This window comes from Notamacropus eugenii, chromosome 1 (assembly GCF_028372415.1).
Source record: "Notamacropus eugenii isolate mMacEug1 chromosome 1, mMacEug1.pri_v2, whole genome shotgun sequence".
NCBI lineage: Eukaryota > Metazoa > Chordata > Mammalia > Diprotodontia > Macropodidae > Notamacropus > Notamacropus eugenii.
The window spans coordinates 215,583,106-215,605,348 of NC_092872.1; the positions used below are offsets into that span (position 1 = coordinate 215,583,106).

Here is a 22,243-nt window from a genome sequence, read left to right on the forward strand (position 1 = left end):
TTCTTAAAAGGAGGTTGGTGAGTTATTAGCATTTAAGTAAAAGGAACTCCTCTGAGTCAAGAGACTTAAGCTCTTTTAAGGTATATGAGACAAGAGAGGAAACTGAGGCAGAAGAATTAAAAACTTGACAGATGAGGATAAAAACACCATGAGGTCAAACATATCTTGTTAATGCTCTTTGCTAGTTCCTGACTGACTGAATGAAGACTGCAGGTTCCATTACTGCCCTCCAATGCTACCTAAAATTTAAGAGTCAGATTTTCTAAGAGTTTCATGGAGTTCTTTTTTGCTCCTTCTCTTTTGAGAGGGAAAGCAGAAAGGGGGAAGAATGGTACTGTTGCTGCTTTACTGTAAAAGAAGTGATGAGGCTGATTTTGTCTTACCCAGGGAATCAACCTGAACTGTTTGTGGTGAGTTCTATTCTGACTGAACAGTGCTGCATCCTGGCAAATGAAGAGTTGGCTGGATTGGTCCACATTGTTAGAGATAGTTTGCCTGATGAATTTTGTAGCTTTCCAATTTAAAGAAAACTGGTGTGACACATTCTAAATGCCTTTCTAAGGATGACTGTAACTTGAAATAACTTGTAAGTGCTAAGCTAGAGTATAGAAGAGAAATGAATGACTAACTGGAAAGCAGTGAGACCCAAAAGATGGTCAATTAAGAAGGAAGTGGTTTTGTGTGCTGCACATGTTCTTGAATGGACCAATGACATCAAAGACTACAGTCCAGAGTTGTAAGTTATGTCAAACAACCACCAGCCCTGGAGTCAGGAGGACCTGAGTTCAAACTTGGCCTTATATACTTGACACTTATTAGCTGTGTGACCCTGAGCAAATCACTTAACCCTGACTACCTTGCCCTCGTTCCCCCAAAAAGTTATGTCAAACATATAAGTTTTCTTCCCACATACGCTTCCCTTCCAAATTTCTGTTCATAGGTTTCCAAAATGGGAAACACTGCCCAATGGGGGATACTAGAGCGATCCAGGGGGCCAGTAGTAACCTTGGGTGCAATAGGGGGTGCTGAATAAAAATAAGGGAAAGGCTAAGGAAAGAAGAGAATAAAATTTTGAAAAACCGTTTGTACATGTTTCATTTGTTGTGTAACAGAGTTAAAGTTGTAGTGATTACATTATTTTCCAAACAAAAAAAAGCACAAAATGCAAATTTTAACTTATCAGTGGTCAAGTCTGCAGACAGGTCTTAACAAAAGAGTGTTGGCAGGTGATGTCACATGTTGTTGGGAAGCACAGCGTGCATTGGCAGGAACATGAATGTAATGACTTGTTTACAATATGATACTACACTGTTACATGATGCAATATTGTGTCACCAAAATTTCAACGCAGGAAAAAACCTACAAATTTACAATAAATTATTAAATTTAAGATTCATCATTTAAAAACATTTATATTTTTCGAAGTGACACAAATTTCAAAAAAAAGTTAAAGGGTTAAAAAAGTAGATTTCCAGGGGGCATTGGGTAATTTTTTTAAAAGGGGATGGTAGGTCAAATAAGTTGGGGAACGTCTGCTTTAAAAGTATGCCAACTCCCCTCCACAGATACTGAGTGTGTTGGTAGAGATGTGTGACCAAGGTTTATATGTGAACTGTGATGTATTTTATTGTCCCTGTACTTAGTATATAAAGTACCTATGATGTTATTATTTTCTTTTGTCTTGTTAAGGAAATAGTTATATTTAATATTCTAGAAGTATCATTGTGAGTGATGGTTACTTTCATTGGAAATTCATAAGTTGGGGTTTCAAGAACTAGAGTGGTTTCAAGAACTAATAATGGAAGTATGTTTCCTCTCAAAAGGGTTACCCCTAGTACATGAACAATTGTTAGTATAACCATATGGTGGGAATTGAGACCTATGAAAGCAAGCTGGAGTGAGCAAGCCATGTCAGAGAGTGTCTACATGCTCCATACCAGGTGAGTGAAAACCCTACTTGTGCTATACAGGGAACAACAAGTGGATCAGTTTCACTGTGAATTTACGAGAAGAATAATTCACTATTCACCTTAAAAAACAACACCACCAAGCTGGGGCCAATTTGGGAGGATTTTAAGTGAAAAACAGAGAACAGTATATGCTGTCCTAGACTCAATAGGGAATCACTGGCGCTTGCAAAGGGGAATGATCTGGCCATGCTTGTTCTTTAGGAGCATCCATTTCACTGTTTTGTGGAGAACTGGTTCAAAAGGGGTGATATGGTCCAGAATTAGGACAGCTGTGGTGGGAACAGAAGGGAGAGGCTGAATGTGAGAGATGCTCTAAAGGGAGAAGCAACAAAACCTAGCAACTTGTGGATGTGGGGGAGAGGGGAAAAAGGGTAGAAGAGTAGAGAACGGGCTTATCTGTATTTAAAGTGAGGAAACTTTGGATCACATAGTTTAAGTGACTTGCTCATGATGACACAATTATGAAATGTCTGAGGCAGAATGTGAACAAAGGTCTCCTGATTCAAAATCAATCACTCTATCCAAGCTACCTCTCAGGTAGTCTGGTTGCCCCAAACTGGCAGAATGAAGTAATCACGAAATAGCAGGAATTCCTTCCCATCACCTTATATCTAAAATTCAGATTTTACTCACAAGAATCCAGCAGCATAAGAATCAGAGAGATTGTTTGTGCCTCCAGCTGAGGTGGTTACAACACCCTCAAGCCAAATCTTCTTCCCTGGGGTATATGTGTTTACCACCTGTTCATAAAACAAAAGCCATGAAAATTATGAGAAAATGAACCTCTTCTCCTTGCATGCCAGAGAAAATACATTGCCCTTTAGCAATCTTTTTCTGTGCTCTTCCTAGATCTTAGCCCTGGGTTGGGTGTAGCTGAATGAGAAGTTCTACAAACAAGTCCGCATATGCTAGGAACTTTTCTATATACCTTTCAGAGCTGGACAGGAATGCAGAGTGTCATAGGAAGGGCTTATTAAGTACCTACTATCTTGCCAATCCCTGAACTAGGTGGTAAGGACAAAGGGAGCTAAAACAAAATATCTCCCTTCATTGAACTTAAAACAGTTGGTGGATAAGACAAAAAGAAAGATAACTTTAATACAATACGTTACATGGTTATTGTGTTAGAAAGCTGCACAACAAAGTGCTATAAGAGATTAGGGGAGCAAGAATATACCCAGGTCCTCTGGACGATAACAATACCTCAGGCTCTAATCCAAGGAACATAATACTAAATGATTCATTTATAACTGTTTGGCTAAAAACTGATGAAGTATTTATATGGTACTTTTGTCTTTTCCAGAAGATGCTAACCTAAAAATGATGAAAAGTCAGAAGGAAAAATGAATCTGTATATATATATATATATATATATAGGAAAAAGGGGGAAAAGACACAACACAAAACAGAAACTCTCTAAGAATGAATGTGGATCACAAGTTGAAAATGAATCAGCATGACAAGTTATTAAAAATATGGTATGTATTATTAATACTGGGACATATCAAACATGAAAGTCCTAGTTGGGACACTCAAGGTAATCTTTTTTTAATTGACCAATTTTATTTATTGTTGTTTTTTTTTTTTTTTTTACTATTAAACCAAAAAGGAAAATTTTCACATAAGTAGCAGAAGACAAAAGGAGATTCAGCATAAGAAACTATGAATCTGCATGTCATACTGTTTGCTTTTTTCAAAAGGATGTAATAAATTCCATGTTATTTTCAAAGTTGTCCTGCTCATCTGTGCTTCATTCTGAATTTTCTTCTGCTCTTTCTGTATATTTTGCATCACTCTTCTAACATCCTCTCCTCCTGAGTCTTCTCCCAATTAAAAATGTAAAGAAAGGGGAAAAATAACTTGTAAGAAATCAGTTAACTAGCATTTATTAAGGACTTACTATCATATACCAGGTACTGAGGAGACAAAGAAAGGCAAAAGGTGGTCCCTGCCTTCAGGGAGCTCATGGTCTAATGGGGGAGAAAACATTCAAATAATTATGTTCAAATAATATATATCAGGATAAATTGGAGGTAATCAACAGAAAGAAGGCATTAAGGTGGAAAAGGAAAAGCTCCTTGTACAAGGAGGGATTTTAGCTGAATCCTGAAGGAAGCCAGGGAAACCCACAAGGTGGAAATGAAGGAGGAGAGAACACCAGGTACAAGGGATAGTCAGGAAAAATATCTGGAATCTGAAGATGGTGTATCTTGTTCAAGAAATAGCAAGAAGGCCAGTCTTACATGATCACAGAGTAGATGGAGGGAGTAGTAGTAAGGAATAAGAAGGTTGGAAAGACAGAATGGGGAGAAGTTATGAGGAACTTGAATTCTAAATAAAAGTTTTATATTTGATCCTGGATGTGACAAGAATCCGCTGGAGTTTATGAAATGGAAGGTTTGGGAGAAATAATATGGTCAGTCCCATGCTTTAGTAAGGAAGATCAATTTGATACTCATTGGATGATGGACAAGAGTAGGAGGAGATCTGAGACTGGCAGACCAAACAGCAGGCTATTGCAAAAGTTCAGGCATGAGATGATAAGAGTCTCCAGGAAGACAGTGACAGTGTCAAAATAGAGAAGAGATCTTATAAAGGTAAAATTGACAGGAATTGGTAATAGACTGCATATGGGTGTGTGCTTGAGAGAGAGTGAGGAGTTGAGAATGACACCTGGGGTTGTAAACCTGGGTTTGGGGAGGATGGTGGTATCTTTGACAGGAATAGAAAAGTTCAGAAGAGAGGAGGTTGGGGGCAGGGGTAAGGATAGGAAGATAATAAGATTGGTTTTGGACACATGTTGAATTTAAGATGTCTATGGGATATCCAATTCAAGATGTTCATTAGGAAACTGGGGATGTGAGAATGGAGGCCAGTAGAGAGATTAGGGCTTGATAAATAGATCTGAGAACCATAGCACAGAAAAGATAACTGAATCCATGGAAGCTGAAAAAGCAAATGAATCTATATGGTATCCATATCCAAAGATTTATATCTCTGCACCATGAGTTTATCACCACTTTGTCAGGAGATGGGTAATTTATTTGATCATAGCTCCTCTGGAGACATGTTGATCATTGCACTGATCAGGATCCTTAAATCTTTTAAGTTGTTTTTCTTTATAGTGATGTGCTTCTATAATCTTTCTTTAGGTCTGGTTCATTTTACTCTGTATCAGTGCATACTATCCAGAATTCTCTGACTTGTCTCTTTCATAATTTCTTACAGAGCAATCCTGTAGTATCCTATTACATTCAGGTACCACAATTGTTTAATCATTCCTCAGTTGTCTACGATGCGATCTAAGGCACCCTCTTACATTCGAGTTCTTTGATTTTCTTTTTACTCTTCCTTTCAGCATGAGAAGAAGTTGGTTCTATCTGTGACTATGTGAATAGAATTAAGTAAACTAGCATTCATTAAGCATATACTATGGGATGGGCATTATGGTAAGCACCGGGGCACACAGAAAGGTGGAAGACAGTCCAGCTCTTGAAGAGCTCACAGTTTAATGGGGGAGATAAAATGCAAACAACTATGCACAAACACGATATACAGAAAACAAATTGGAGTTAATCACTAGAGGGAAGGTACAAAGATAAAGGCTTTATATAGAAAATGGGACTTTAGCTGAGACTTAAAAGAAACCAATGAAGACAGGAGGTGAGGATGAAGAGGGAAAGAGTTCCAGACAGAGGGGATGGAATGTCTTGTGCAAGGAAGGTGGCTAGTGATGCTGAGTATATTATTATTTTATATATATATATACATATTATATATTATTTTATATATTATTATTAATATATGATATATAATATATTTTAATATATAATAATATATTATTATATATGTATACACACACACACACACACACACACACACACACACACACACACACATATATATATATATATATATATATATATATATATATATATATATATATATATATATATATATCTTTGCCACTTAGACATTACTTTAGATTACTTTAAAGGCTGGAAAGGTAGGAAGGGACTAGGTTATAAAGGGCTTTGAATATCCAACAGAAGATTTTATATTTGATCTTGGAAGTAATAAAATAACACACTGACATGATCATACCTACACTTTAGTAAGATCAACTTGGCAGCTAAGTAGAGGATGGATTAGAAATGGGAGAGACTTGATGCAGGGAGATCCACAAGCACACTATAGCAGTAGTTCAGGCATGAGGTAATGGAAGCCCCCACCAGGATGGTGACAATATCAGAGTAGAGAAGGGGGTGTAGGCAAGACATGTTATGAAGGGAGAAATATCCGTACAATTTTCAAGCCTTGGTGGGAAATTCAAAAGAGAGGAGGGTTTTTGGGGGAAAGAGAATGAATGCAGTTTTTGGACATATTGAACTTAAGGTATCTTATGGGATTCTGAGGTACACCACCTCATACCTATCAAATAGCCCTCCCTCATTCAAAACAAAGTCAAGTGCAAGTCATGTCATCATTTCTCTGATGGCATGGTCTTCTTCGGCAACAAAGGATGAACACAATATGAGAAGAGGAAAATAACAAATACTAGAGGTGATGTATGAAAATTGAGGCACTAATACACTATTGGTGAGGTTGTGAACTGGTCCCACCATTTTGAAGAGCACTTTGGAATTATGCCCAAAGGGCTAATATTTCCAAAAAGATCAAAGAGAAAGGAAAAAGACCTATATGTACAAAAATATAGCACTTCTTTTTGTGGTGGCAAAGAATTGGAAATTGGAGGGATGTCCATCAATTGGGGAATGACTGAACAAGTTTGTGGCATATGATTGTGATGGAGTAGTATTGTGCTATCAGAAATGATGAGGTGGATGGTTTCAGAAAAATATGGGAAGCCCTATATGAACTGATACAAAATGAAGTGAACAGCGGTAACAGGAGAACACTGTTCATAGTAACAGCAATATTGTAACAATGATCCACTGTTAAAGACTTAGTTACTCTAATCGAGAATGATCCAAGACAATTCTGAAGGACTTACACTGAAAAATGCTATACAGAGAGAGAAATGAGGAAGCCTGAGCGTAAGTGAAGCATAATATTTTACTTTATTTTTCTTGCTTTTATGGGGCAACATGGTTAATAAGGACATATGGTTTTGCATGATTCTACATGGATAATGGACATCACATTGCTTCTCTTCTCAATGGGTGAGATGGATGAGAGGGAGGAAAAGAATTGAGAGCTCAAAATTTAAAAAATAAAAAAATTATCTATTTTAAAATATGACTATGGTACATTCAATTTCAGGTGTCTGGAAGGTAGAAGTTCAAGAACGGAGGCTGGTAGAGAAAGTAAAGATTGGACAAGTGGATATGGAATCGTATGAATACAGATAATTGAAATCATGGGAACTGATGAGATCACCAAGTAAAATAACATCAAGAGAGAACAGAGGGAGGGCCCGGGATAGAGATCTGGGGGACCTTCCAAGTCAGCAGATATGATACAGATGAAGATCCCACAAAGGGGACAGAGTTGAAGTAGTCAGACAGAAAGAGGACCAAAAGATAGCAGGGTCACAAAAACCTCGAGGGAAGGGTGTCAAGAAGAGGGGAAGAGGGTGATAAAGTGTGTTAAAAGCTGTAAAGAAGTCATCCTCTCTACTATTTCTTTTAACCCTGCTTTTCCCATATTGTTTCCTTGCCAAGACTGATGTATTTCACGAAGCTAGGCAGCACAGCTGAGTGTTGAACTTGAGAATCAGTAAGACTTGAGTTCAAATCCTGCCTCAGATACTTAATAGCAAGTATAACCTTGGGCAAGTCACTTAACCTTTGGAGATGATAAGAACAGAACTCACAGGACTGCTCTGAAGAATGAATAAGGTAATATATACAAAATGTTGTACAAACGTTCAAGAGACACATAAAAGTCAGTTATTATTTCTCCATCGAACTGTTTGTGTGTGTCTGCGTGTGTGTGTGTCTGTGTGTGTGTTCTATCCTCCTTTGCTCACCCTGGATGAGGAGGTTATTCTCATTCTCGTTCCTCCTATTCTTTCCTCCAATTCAGTATATTTTAAACATATTTCAGTTATGAGAAAGAGTAACATCCTTCCTACTACATTAGCTTATTCTTTCTTCCCTCTCATATTCTTTAAACTCTCAAAACAGAAATAATCCACCCCCAGGACCTCATTTTTTCTTAATTAGCTTTCTCAATAACCATCGAAAACTCTGAGGCTGCATGACACTTGTTTCTTCTCCATTAGATGTTAACACTACTTCTTCATATAGCTCAGATAAAGGTAACTTTCTAGATTTCTCTGTACTCTTGTATTTGTATTTCAAAGTTGCTATTCAGCTCTATTTAAATAATCAGAAATGCTTGAAAATTCACTATTTGAATAAATGGCATTTTTTTTCCCCACTCAGCTTTGAAGGCTAAATTATTCGTGGTTCTAAATCTATCTTGGGAAGATGGCAGAAGGAAGTCAGGAAGTTGCCTGAGCTTTCCCAAGTTTTTCTCAGAAACAATGTTAAATCAAGCCTCTAAAAGAATTATGAAGTGATGAAATCTACCAAAAGACAGAGTGAAACAATTTTCCAGCCCAAGATAACTTAGAAAGACTTTAGGAAAGGTCTGTCTCACTTCGGTAAAAGGAAAGCTGAGCTCAGTGTTGGCAATGTCTGGAAAAGTCAGCAGGAAGGAGGCTCTTAGCCATGGCATAGATGAATGAATAAAGCCCCATGGTACGAGTTCAACAGATCAGTGGCACAGTAGACCAGCTGTGAGGCCTCCAGTCTTAGCACAACAGGCAAACTACCAGTCTCAGAACCCAGGGCACAATAGGTGCAGCTAGGCCAAGCCACCCTACTGCCAGAGACAAGCCACCAGCCCTGGAGGCCCCAGTACAGAAAACCAGTAACCAGGCCCTTGGCTCACAGTGCAAGAAGCTTGGGACAGTGCCCCCCGTACCATAGGAGCAGAGTTCAATTTTTTAAAATGAGCATAAACCAAAAAAGATCAATGACCATAGAAAGTTACCATGATGATAAGGAAAATTCAAACACAAACTCAGAATAGGACAACAATGTCAAAATGCCTATATGCAGAGCCTCAAAGGGGAATAAGAATTGGTCCCAAGCCCAAAAAGTTCTTTTGGAAGAGCTAAAAAAGGATTTTAAAAATCAAGTAAGAAAGGTAGAAGAAAAATTGGGTAAAGAAATGAGAGTCATACAAGAGAATTATGAAAAAAGAGTCAATAGCATGGAAAAGAAAGCACAAAAACTGAGTGAAGAAAACAACTCTTTAAAAGTAGAAGTGGCCAAATGGAAAAGGAGGTACAAAAGCTAACTGAAGAAAATAATTTCTTAAAGATTGGAATTGGGCAAGTAGATGCTTAATGACTCTATGAGATGTCATAGTCAATCAGTCAGACAAAGTAAAAAAATGAAAAAATAGAAGAAAATATAAAATATCTCATTGGAAAACAATTGACTTGGAAAATAGGTCCAGAAGAGATAATTTAAGAATTATTGGACTACCTGAAAGAAACGATAAAAAAGAGACTGAATGGCATTTCTCAAGAAATTACCAAGGATAAATTCCCTGATATTCTAGATAAAATAGTCATTGAAAGAATTCACTGATCATCCCCAATAGACATCCCAAAATGAAAACTCCAAGAAATATTTGTAGCCAAGTTCTAAAACTATCAAGTCAAGGAGAAAATACTGCAAGCAACCAAAAAAGAAACAATTCAAATATCAAGGAGTCACAGTCAGGATTACAGAGGGCTTAGTGTCTTCTACAAAGAACTGGAGGGCTTGGAATATGATATTCTGGAAGACAAAGGAGCTTGGATTACAAAAGAGAATCACCTACTCAGCAAAACTGAGTATAATCCTTCTGGGAGAAAGATGGATATTCAGTGAAATAGGGGACTTTCAAACTTTCTTGATCTGAACAGAAAATCTGATCTTCAAATACAAAACTCAAGAGAAACAGGAAAACAAGAAAACCAACCAACCAACCAACCATATTCAATAAGGTACTCAATAAGGTTAAACTGCTTACATCCCTACATGACTTGTAACTCTTGGAAACTGTATCAGGGAAGTTAGAAGAACTTCGACAGAGTATGTCTGTGTAAGTTGACTTTGGTGTGATGATTAAAAAAAATTAAGGTGTGAAAAAAAGGATTGTACTGGAGGAAGAGGAAAGGGGAGACAACAGAATGGGGTAAATCACTCACTTGAAGAGGCATGAAAGACCAATTATAGCAGAGGGAAAGAAAGGAGGAGGTGAACATTGTCTGCTCTCATTGCATTTGGCTCAGAGAGGGAATAACATACACACTTGATTAAAGAAATCTATCTTACCCTATAAAGAAGTAGGAGGGGAAGGAGGAAAGACAGTGGGGGGCTGATAGAAGGGAGGGCAGATTAGGGGAGGCAGTGGTCAGAAGCAAAACACTGGTGAGGAGAGTCAGGGTGAAAGGAGAGAGAAAAAAAGTATAAATAAACAGTCTACTGTTTGATAAACTCAAAAACCCTAGCTTCTGGGATAAGAACTCAGTTTGACAAAAACTTCTGGGAAAACTGGTATGGCAAAAACTGTGCACAGACCAATGCCTGACACTGTACACAAGAATAAAGTGTAATGGGTAGATGATCTATGTATAAAGGCTGATACTATAAACAAATAAGGGGAACAAGGTATGGTTTATTTGTCAGATTTATGGAGAATGGAGAAATTTATCACCAAACAAGAGATAGAGAACATTGTGAAATGTAAAATGGATAATTTTGATTACGTTACATTGAAAATTTTTTGCACAAAAATAACTAATGCAACCAAGATTAGGAAGGAAGCAGAAAACTGGGAAAGAATTTTTATAACTAGTATCTGTGATAAAGGCCTCACTTCTAAATTATTTAAGTCAAATTTACAAGACTACAAGTCATTCCTCAATTGATAAATGGTAAAAGGATATGAACAGATAGTTTTTGGAGGAATAAATTAAAGCTATCTATAGTCATATGAAAAAAGTGCTTTAAATCACCATTGATTAGAGAGATGCAAATCAAAACAACTCTGAGGTGACACATCACACCTATCAGATTGACCAATTTGACAAAACAAGAAGATGATAAATGTTGGAGAAGATGTGCGGCAGTTGTTGGTGGAACTGTGAGCCGATTCAACCATTCTGGAGAGCAATATGGAATTATGATGAAAGAGCTATAAAAATATGCATACCCTTTGACCCAACAATACCTCTTCTAGGGTTGTATCCCAAAGAGATCATAAAAACGGGAAAAGGACCCACATGTACAAAAATATTTATAGCAGTTCTTTTTGTGGTGGCCACAAACTGGAAATCGAGGGAATGCCCATTGAATGGGGAATGGCTTAATAAGTTGTGGTATATGAATGTAATGGAATACTATTGTGGTATAAAAAATGATGAATAGGAGAACTTTAGAAAAATCTGGAAAGACTGACATGAACTGATGCCAAGTGAAAGGAGCAGAACCAGCAGAACATTATACACTGTAACAGCCACAGTATGCAAGGACTGTTTCTAATAGACTTAGCCCTTCACAGCAATGCACGGAACTAAAACATTCCCAAAGGACTCATGATGCAAAATGCCATCCACATTCAGAGAAAGAACTATGAAATTGGAATGCAAGTGAAGCAGACTATTTTCTCTTGTGTTTTGGTTTGTTTTTTCTCGTTTCTTCTATTCATTTTCATTTTTCTATGCGAAATGTCTAACTAATGCGAAATGCGAATGTCTGACTAATGCGAAAATGTGTTTAATAAGAACATATGTGTAGAATCCATATAAAATTGCATGTTGTCTCAGAGGTAAGGGAGAGGAACAAAATTTAAAACTTATGGAAATAATTGTTGAAAACTGAAAACAAATAAATTAATTTTTAAAAAGTATAAATGGGAAAAATAGGATGGAGAGAAATACACAGTAATCATGACTGTGAATGTGACTGGGATGAACTCTTCTTTAAAACAGAAGTGGATAGCAGAATGGATTAAAAACCAGAATCCTAAATATGTTGTTTACAGTAAACACATTTGAAGCAGAGAGAGACCTACAGAGTAAAGGTAAAAGGCTGGAGCAGAATATGTTATGCTTCAGCTGAAGTAAAAAAAGCAGGATAGCAATCTTGATGTCAGCAAAGCAAAAGCAAAACTAGATCTAATTAAAGGAGACAAGGAAGGAAACTACATCTTGCTAAAAGGCACTGTAAATATTGAAGTAATATCAATACTACATATATAGAACTAGATAAATTGAACCACAAAATAGACAAGAAAGAAGATAAGAAGGTAAACAGAATTTTAGAAAAGTTAGATATGATAGACTTATAGAGAAAACCAAATGGGGATAGAGAGAAATATGCCTTTTTCTCGGCACTACATGGCACCTACACAAAAACCAACCATGTATTATAGCACAAAAACCTCAAAATCAAATGTAGAAAAGACAGAAATATTACATACACCCTTTTCAGGTCATGATACAATAAAAATTACATAAATTTCTTGGAAATTTCATGGTCATGGAAAGAGATTAAAAATCAATTGGAAACTAAATAATCTAATGCTAAAAAATGAGTGGGTGAAACAACAAATTATAGAAACATTCAATAAATTCATCAGAGGCTGACAACAATGAGACAACATACTGTATTGTTAATGTATTTTTAATGTAATAGGAAGACCTTTTCCATCCATTAACATGCCCATGTGACCTACTTGAGTCACATGGAAGCCTGAGTCACCTGAATCTATGGTGGAAGGGGCTTGCTGAATGAGTGGAACAGGAAGGGGTGGAGCAGGAAGGGTAGAACAGGAAGATGCGGGGAGCTGGAACAGAGCTGAGAGGAAGTTGGTCAGACCAGTCAGAGCTGGGAAGGCCAGAGAAAGCAGGCAGATGACTGTGAGTGAGGGAAGGGCATTTTGCTTAGGGGAGCCTGTCTGTGGGAAGGTCTGATAATGCGTATAGACTTCTTGGTTACTATGACGGATTTGGTTTTCTGGTGTTGGGATTTGGCTTTATGGTTTTTGAATACAAGTTTTGGTTCCATGTGGAGAACCTGTTATATTTTGTGATTCAGAACTGTGCTGGCTTATTCATAGCCTCTGTAGGCATTGTGAATATTGCCTTGGCACTACATATACCAAAATTTATGGGATGCAGCCAAAGCAGTACCCTAGGGGAAATTATATTTCTCTAAATGCTTCCATGAATAAAATAGAGAAAGTGCAAATCAATGAATTGGACATGCAATTAAAAAAAAAGCTAGGAAAAATACCAAATTAAATTAACACCACAATTAATTTAACACAATTAAACACCAAATTAGAAATTCTGAAAATCAAGAGAGAGATTAATAAAACTGAAAATAAGATAACTTACTGAACTAATGAATAACATGAACTGAGTAGTTTCTTTCCATTCTCAATGCCATCTTGGCTGGAAATCCAAGATAATGTTCTTTTTATTTTTTTTTGCTTAACTGAGTCCTCAAAAGCAAAAAGGAATTCAGATAGGGCAATAGTTTTACATCCTTATACCCAAAATAAAAATAGATGTACAGTTGGAAGGACTCAGAGAGACACCTAATTCAATATCCTCATTTTAGAGATGAATTGAGTATAGATTAATTAAAGTGATTGATCAATAAGTAATTGTTAAGTATCTATGTGCCAGACATTGTGCCATACACAAAGACAAAAATGAATAATCCCTGCCTCTAAACTATCATATTCTCAGAGAGTTTTAATGACTTGCCCAAGATCACAGAGAAGTGACACAGCTGGGACTCAAATTTATAAAATAATTTATATGTTAACAAAGACCTGGTTCTTTGTTAACCCGGGGGACTTTGGGTAAGATTGGACAGGACTAGGCCTGAAGACTATGTTCCAGATCATTTCTCTGGCTAGCATCTAGGTGGACTGATCTCAATGACTTGTGCCTCTGGCTTGGATCTGGTAAGCATGGCTCCTGATGGCAAAACTTCAAATCCAAGGTAGAATGATGCATTATGGCTGAGGCTTAGTGACATAGAGCTTTATCATTCTAGCTTTAATTCTGGTGACTCTGATCTTGTTCAGGTATACATGCTCCACAATATTTGAGGATGGTCACCTTTAGTCCAGGGTGGCTATCCCTACTCCACTTCTCTGTGGCTCCAATCTAGATCAGGATGGGCTTACAGCTATATAAAGTATGCTAAACTACTGACTTCTAATCCCTGTGCCTGGCCCAGGAGTTTGGACAATCTTGCCCCTAAGAGTGTAGATTTGTGTCATTTCTACAGTTTCTCATAAACAGAGGAAAGGATTATGGCAGAAGTTCATATAGTTTCTTTCCCTGGAGACCTTCTAAAGTTATGGAAACAAGGAGATGTATTAGAACATTTTTGGTCGTGATTCCCCATCCTCTAAATACAAAGGTGAGTGAGAGGGATTAGACTTGTGATTTTATACTACGACTTTTAGCATGATGTAGTAGATAGAGAATTGGTTTGGAGGTAGGAAGAACTTTGTCCTAGTCCAGCCTCTGACACATACTGTGGTTGTGTGAGCAAAGGCAAGTCACTTAAACTCTCAGTGTCCCAGGGAACTCTCTAAGACTACAAATACAAACTAGCATTAAATAAAAATGAAGTTGCTTATAAGTTTAGACCCAGGTTTAAATAAATTCGCATTCCTTCTGTTGGTTTTTAGCCCCTACCCTGAACCATCCAAGATACTGTCTGGGGCTGATTGGCCCTCCTGTCACTGCCTCTCTTTCTCATCTACCTATTTCACTACATACTCATCTGCTCTGACTTTGTGTCTCTAAGATACTATGTTCTCTCTCCCAACCACACTAGAATTAAACCTAGGAGAAAGAGTACAGCACAACAAACCTGGGCCTCAACACATTTCTTATTCTATAGGAATCAGTATCTGATGGCTCTGTCATCCACAATTTCCTTCAAATATTGAAACAAAAATGTCAATGAAATGCTTGAAAAAACATTGAAGGTCATTTTATTCACACTATCTTACTGTATAAAAGCATAAAGCAATATGTACACTTAGAAATTGTATAAGTGGAGTGGCCAAAGTAAAATATCGTTGTTAAAAAAGGACTGATTGCCATATGAACTGTATGTAACTGCTGTATAAGCATCAAGCATTAGCTTGATTCCACCTGTTGGTGGAAATTCGGAAAGAGTTTCATTACACAGTACTAGACATTGTAATGTTATTAATAGGATTCAATCTATCACAGCACTACATTTATGTGGTGTTATATTACAGACAGGGCAACAGAAACAGATTTTAACTACTGCACCGTAACAGACAGGGCTGTCCAGGGCATCTTTATACTACCTAGATCTTCTCACACCCAGGAGAGATTTTAAAATATGCAATATCAGGAAGAATGATGATGCAATCATAATTTTGGTGCGTTAAGATATCTCCCATTCACAGTTTACTTAAATACTTCAAGGATCTGTGATTTCTTCAGTTTTCCTAAGTTATGGAAAATTGAAAAATAATTCCCTGTGGTCAATGTTGTGGTAATGAGCCTCCAAAAATTAAATGTCTTGTCTTTGTTGCCTTCCCATATTTGAAGATTTTCCAGGCTGGTAGGGCCAGTCAAGAGTTTTCGCTCTATTTGCATAACCTTTAAGAATGAAAGGGGACCTTCCTGCAATGGAGAGCCATCAATGTTGGACTCCATGGAAGTTTCAAGAATTATGGAGCTTAAAAAGCTAATGTTGACATGGACACATCTTTTCAGTTTCACTCTATTTCCCAAGGCTTGTTTTGACTCTAAATATTTTTAAGTGAGATAACTGAGTAGTGTAACTGTGTGACTGTGACTGAACAAAGTAAAGATAATTTAGTAAAACCTTGATTTTCTGGAGAGCAGTGTATAAAATTCATGATATCTACAGAACTTATCAGTGGGAAGGTAGGGGAAATTTAGGTATTAAAGAAACATGATTTGCACAAAGAGTAACAAGAAAAACAGCTCAGAAATAAAGAGCCCCAAACCCCAAAATCCTGGTCAGTTAGCTTACCAAGATGAAAGAATCACTCTGATTGGCTGATGATGACTATAAAAGACCCTCCTTTCCAAGCAAAAGCCAAGTAGTGGGGAAGGAGCAACCTGAGATAGGAGAGACAAGAAAATCATGTAGAGAAAAGAGAGCAGTACAGATTAGAAGCAGTGGAAGCTAGGTGAGGTAGAATTTAGAGTTATTAACAGTGGCAGCCAGCAACAGACACTTGGAGAGAAGAGATGATGGCCAGTATCTGACAGAAGGCAGAACAGCTCTATGGTCTAAACAACCACCCATAAGACAAGTCTAAAGTATATCAATGAATACATTTCAAGGTATTCCAATAAGTACAGGTCAGAAGCTGAGGGATACCATAATCAAGGAGCTGGGGCAATTGAGCTGTGGAAGATGAGAGGCACTATTGCCCAAAAGTGCTATTAATGGCATGAGTCTTCCTTCCACTCTATGCAGTCACTGAGCCTACAGTTCCTTTTAACAGGAAGCTCCAAGGAACTTGTTATAATAAGAACAGTTTGACACCAAACATCCCCTAAAGGTCAGTGACATTTTCCCACATTCAGAGTCCAGGGAAAAGTGACCTCAAGCTTAGAAAGCACATGTGGCAAAGGAATAAACCAGAACTGCTGGTTGCTATCTGTCCTTTACTCCCTTTGTGAAGTTCTTAATTCTTCTGAGGCATGATATAATTTCCTACAGAGTTCCCCGCTGAGAAATAAATCTAAATCCAATCTCCCAAATGCAGACACAGTCATCAACTGAATCTGGGGCAAAGCTGGGACACCAATGGGAAGATGAAATTCCAAAAGTCTTCTAGACCTTTAGAAACTAGCAAGGTATTTCTCTGGCCAAAAGGATGATGAGAGGGAAAAAAAGACCCCTTTCCCTTTTGATGGTGCCTCTTTAGTGGTTTTTCCTAGGATGCTGTAACTTGTTTCAATCTCTAGAATAATGTTTTATAGAGAACCCCTAGAATATAACTAGGTTTTCTCAACTAATCCAACAAGATTCCTGAGCAAGGAAATTCTTGAGAAGGCCATCTACAATAGGTATGTCCACTTCTTTTCCTCATTCCCTTCTTAACTCTTTGAAGTCTAGCTTCTGATCAACCTCATCTTTCAAACTGCTCTTGCCAAAGTTTCTAATGCCCTTTTGATTTGAAATAAGTTTTTATAAATGCAATTTTAATATCACCATTCCTCCATCTCCCAAAATGCCATTCCATATGACAAAAAAGAACAAAAAAAGACAGGCAAAAAAAATCGGCATAACCTGATCAACATACCAAAAGCCTGAAAATATGTTTAATATAACACAATTATGGGCCTCACATTTTTTGTAAAAGGGTGGAATAGGAGTATCTTTTCATATAATGTTTGGGTGAGGGAAGGAAGAGGTTGAGACTGTCCATGTCTCAATGGGCAGGTATCCGAGAACATCTCTTTTACTCTGTTTCTCTTCCTCCCTAGCTTTCCCCTAAATTTTCTTGATATTTCTGAGGACTCTTATTTGTCACTCTCTATTTCAGTATTTACATGAGCTTTTTTGTTACTTTTTGTAGATTCATAACTTTTTACAGATTGATGTAATTATTTCATGGCAATTTTCATTTTATATTTCATTTCGATGATACTTAATTGACTTTTGAAAGTTTGATACAGAAGGAAAAAGAATAAGGATTAATACCTATCAAAACTATAGAAAACAGAAACAAATTCAAAATTGATCTGACATTTCAAAAATTGATAGAAATTCTGTATTCTGAAAGGAGGCAATAAGAAGAAATTATATAGAAGAAAAGCAATTAAAGAGACAAAAGAAACGAGCCAGAGAATTATTATGATTGATTTAGAAAACCTTACTGCTTTCAAGGATTATAGAGGGAATAAATAAGACAGAGGGTCTTGATCTTAAGAAAAAAAGAAGGAAGGAAAAAAGAATATGCTAGGAAAGAAAGAAGGAAGGGGGTAAAATATCCCACATAAATTGGGTAAACAAAAGAAAAGAATATACAAGCATGAGGGAAGGAGTTGAGGGAACAGGCATATGTACCTCACTTTCATCTGATTAGAAAAAGGAAGAAAACACACACACACACACACACACATACACACACACACGTACTCTTGATGGAAACTTAAGCACAGAATTATGTGTGAGTAAGGAAAGTAAATATTAAAAGGAAGGACAGATTTAGGAAGAAATTAGTCATAAGTAAAACAAACTCCAACTTCAGAGTGTAGAATGTGAATGGAGGAAATTTAAAAAGAAAAAGAGTAAGAACCTGTGTTTGGGGACTGGGAATGAGGGAAAGGAACAGGGGAGCAAAAGCATAGAGCACTGGGGCTGATGACATTCTCTTATGCACTGTATTCTTTGTAAAGGGAAGGTAGAAGGCAGGAAATTGAGGAAAATGTGTAATTACATAGGATGAAGAGAAGTAAACAGTTATAATTGTGAATGTGAATGTAATTAATTTAGTCATAAGACAGAGGAGGACAGTAAAAAGGATTAGCAAGGAAAATTCAAAAATATGTTGTTTAGAAGAAACAAAAAACTCAGGAGTTACAATACGGGGAGGGGGCATAAAATTTATTATGCTTCAAGTGCACTTTAAAAAGTTGGAGTAGTAATTACTGGCAGGGACAAGGCAATAGAAAATGTAGGCTTGATTAAAAGAGAAACAATGAAACCACATTATGCTTAAAGGCACTGCATAAAATGAATATTTTATACATGTATAATGATATAGCATCTGAATACTTAGGTTATTTGAATTACAGGAAGAAATAATGGTAAAATTCTTTAATCTTTGGGGAGCTTAATGCACTACTCTCAGAACTAGACAAATCTAACTTGTATCTAACACATCTAACAAGAAATGCAATTAAGCCAATGACCTATGATGCCAGTAACCTTATGGGAGTGACATCTAAGAAATGCAGTTGGAGCTGTCATGGGAAAGACTGACTTCAAGTGACTACCTATATGACTCTTTGCTGGGATTAATGTAGTTAGGGAAGTATTTTTCTCTTGCTATAGAGATTTCCCTATTTTCCTTTTATGGCAAATTTCTATAATCATGGAAGTTGATCAGTATGAACACAATATTAAATCTTCATCTCATAGGCTAGTACTGCAGCATTTCTGAGATACTATAATAAGATGCAGGTATTAGAATTTTAGTCCTTTCTATACCCTAAACAACCAAGTAGATGAGTATTTGGCCTTATTATCTGCCTGTTACTAGTTATATCTTCCTGTATAAGAGAAGGTCCTTTAATGTCTCACAATAATATGGGGATAATTAGGCAATGATGTAAGGATCTGTGACACCAGGATATCATTCTATTACTTAGTGAGATTAATATCATAAATGTTTTGTTCCATGTTAAGGAAAAGAATTTCGGAAGATCAACTTATGGTCTGTCTTGTGTTATCTTAATAAGATATCCAATTTCACTTAGTCTATTCATTTAAGCATGGTTAGTAATTGAAAATGTATACTTATAAAAAACTTATCTGATATGCACTGTTTTGAAATTGTTTACTCAATGCAATTATACATCTCATCCCAGAACCTTTTGTTACATTGAAAGTTAATTTGGCACCTTTTAAGAGAACTAAATTTTTTTATTAGATGTCATCTTTTATAAAAAAAAAATTCTCATTAATTTCTCATCAGAATCTCATCCTCTTGGGGGAAAATGAGCGGCCAAAAGAAAATAACTAAATAATAAAATAAATAGCTTGAGTGAAAATGTTGTTTTTGGTGAAAATTTTGTTTGAAAAATAATAATAGCAAGACCTGATAATTACATATGCCAAATATTTAAAAACTGGGTTCATAATTTTCTTTTTTTAGTTGTTACTTGAGTTTCTTAAATATATCAACATAACAGTTTGCTAACTTACATCACAAGGCAATTATAAGTGTTAAATTAAAGTTCCTTCCTTTTTTGGGACTTGAATCTGAGATAAAGAATGAAATAGATGAACACTATAAGTTAAATGATGGTGGAATCAATGTCAATTTAAAAGCTACTTTTTAGCCTATACAACTACATTGGCGAATCTCAAATTCATAACCAAAAGGGCTCATTCTACAAGTCAGATCCTCATAGATTCTTTCAGATTCTGTGTTTGAATTGTTGCTGACAGTGTTTAGATATGGATAGGAGCAGCAAAGAGTGTGTGAAAATGTAAATTCTCTGGTCAAGAGGTCCCTAATTTCAGAGACAAAGTTTAAGCTAGTTCTGACTACGTGACCTGGTTATTGGCAAAGCAAACCTGAATTGTATTAAGATCTATTTTGCAAGAGATTTTAACAGAAAAAGGATCTCTGCAAACCACTTGAACTGGAGAAGCATATCTGCTAGAAACTGCTCTGAAACCTCACCCATGCCAGAATAAGTAAGAGGAGAAATCTCCAAGGGACCAGAGGGTTGTACCAGAAGATGTTTCAGAAACCAGACAACTGTAGGAGATGATATGTGTGAGCCCTAAGATATGATGGAGTGATGAAACTGACAGTGGTAAAGGGTTTCTAAGAAAGATATTGCACCATTATTAAGGCATGCTTTCAAGAGAGGACTGCCCCCAATAACTCCTGTCAATGTATTGGTTAATCTCTCTCCTTCTTCTCCTCACATTGTTTGCCTTCATAAACCCCATAGTTAAAAAACCCTTGATGAAACATTGGTCATATCAGTTAGTGACTTGGTAAGGAGACTACATCTCTAAAATGAATCAAAGGGGAAAATGAGAGAAATTATTATTATTATGCTATAATATTAATAACTATTAATTTTGGATCTAGTGTTTTCTCCTATTTTCTTTTTATTTATTTTTAGTTTTCAACATTCACTTTCACAAGATTTTGAGTTCCAAATTTTCTCCCTATCTCTCCTCTCCCTCCACCCCAAGACAGCATGCATTCTGATTATCCCTTCTTCCCTCCCTTCTTTCACCCCCCTTCTTATCCTCTTCCCTTCAATTTTCCTATAGGGCAGGATAGATTTCTATCTATCTTATTTCACACTTGCATGTAAAACAATTTTTAACATTTGTTTTTAACACTTTGAGTTCCACATTCTCTCCCTTCCTCCCTCCCTACCCACCCTCATTGAGAAGGTAAGCAATTTGATATAGGTTATACACGTATAGTCATGCAAAACACTTCCATAACTGTCATGTTGTGAAAGATTATATTTCCCTCCATCCTATCCCACCCCCCTATTTATTCAATTCCCTCCCTTGATCCTGTCTCTCCTCAAAAGTGTTTACTTCTGATTATCCCCTTCTCTCATTTGCCGTCCCTTCTATAGTCCCCCCAATTCCCTTCACCCCCTACTTTCCTGTAAGGTAAGATAGATTTTTATACAAATTGAGTGTGTATGTTATTCCCTCCTTAAGCCAAATCTAATGAGAGTAAGGTTCACACAGTCCCTCTCACCTTCCCATTCTTCTCCTACAATGTAAAATCTTTTTCTTGCCTCTTTTATGTAGGATAATTAACCCCATTCTACCTCTCCCTTTCTCCTCCCAGAACATTCCTCTCTTACCCTTTCATTTTATTTCTTAGATATTATCCCTTCATATTCAACTCACCTGTAAGCTCCCTCCCTCCCTCCCTCCCTCTCTCTGTCTCTCTTTCTCTCCACACATATGTACACACATATACACAAATATACTCTATATACACTTATATACATCCATCTATCTATCTATATACATATATATACACAATACATACATACATACAAAAACTCACATGTGTATATATGTATAGATATATACGTATGTATGTATGTATGTATATTCCCTCCAACTACCCCAATACTGAGAAAGATCTCATGAGTTACAAATATCTTTCCATGTAGGAATGTAAACAGTTTAATTTTAATAAGTCCCTTATAATTTCTCTTTCCTATTTATCTTTTTGTGCTTCCCTTGAGTCTTGCATTTGAAAGTCAAATTTTCTATTCAGCTCTGTTTTTTTCATCAAGAATGCTTGAAATTCCTCTATTTCATTGAAAATCCATGTTTTCCCCTGAAGGATTGTACTCAGTTTTGCTGGGTAGGTGATTTTTGGTTTTAATCCTAGCTCCTTTGACTGATGAAATATCATATTCCAAGCCCTCTGATTAATTAATTCTAAATCTTGTGTTATCCTGA

The 22,243-nt window shown here is 36.6% G+C and overlaps 1 protein-coding gene across 2 annotated transcripts in view; it reads right to left on the minus strand.

Annotated features, from left to right (window-relative positions):
* Positions 1-22,243, minus strand: part of HPSE2 (heparanase 2 (inactive)) — a 724,961-nt gene that overhangs the window by 165,733 nt on the left and 536,985 nt on the right. For both annotated transcript variants that reach the window (XM_072626990.1, XM_072626982.1), the window contains exon 8: positions 2,604-2,710. In XM_072626990.1, the coding sequence (XP_072483091.1) occupies positions 2,604-2,710 (107 nt within the window). The remainder of the gene's footprint in view (positions 1-2,603; positions 2,711-22,243) is intronic.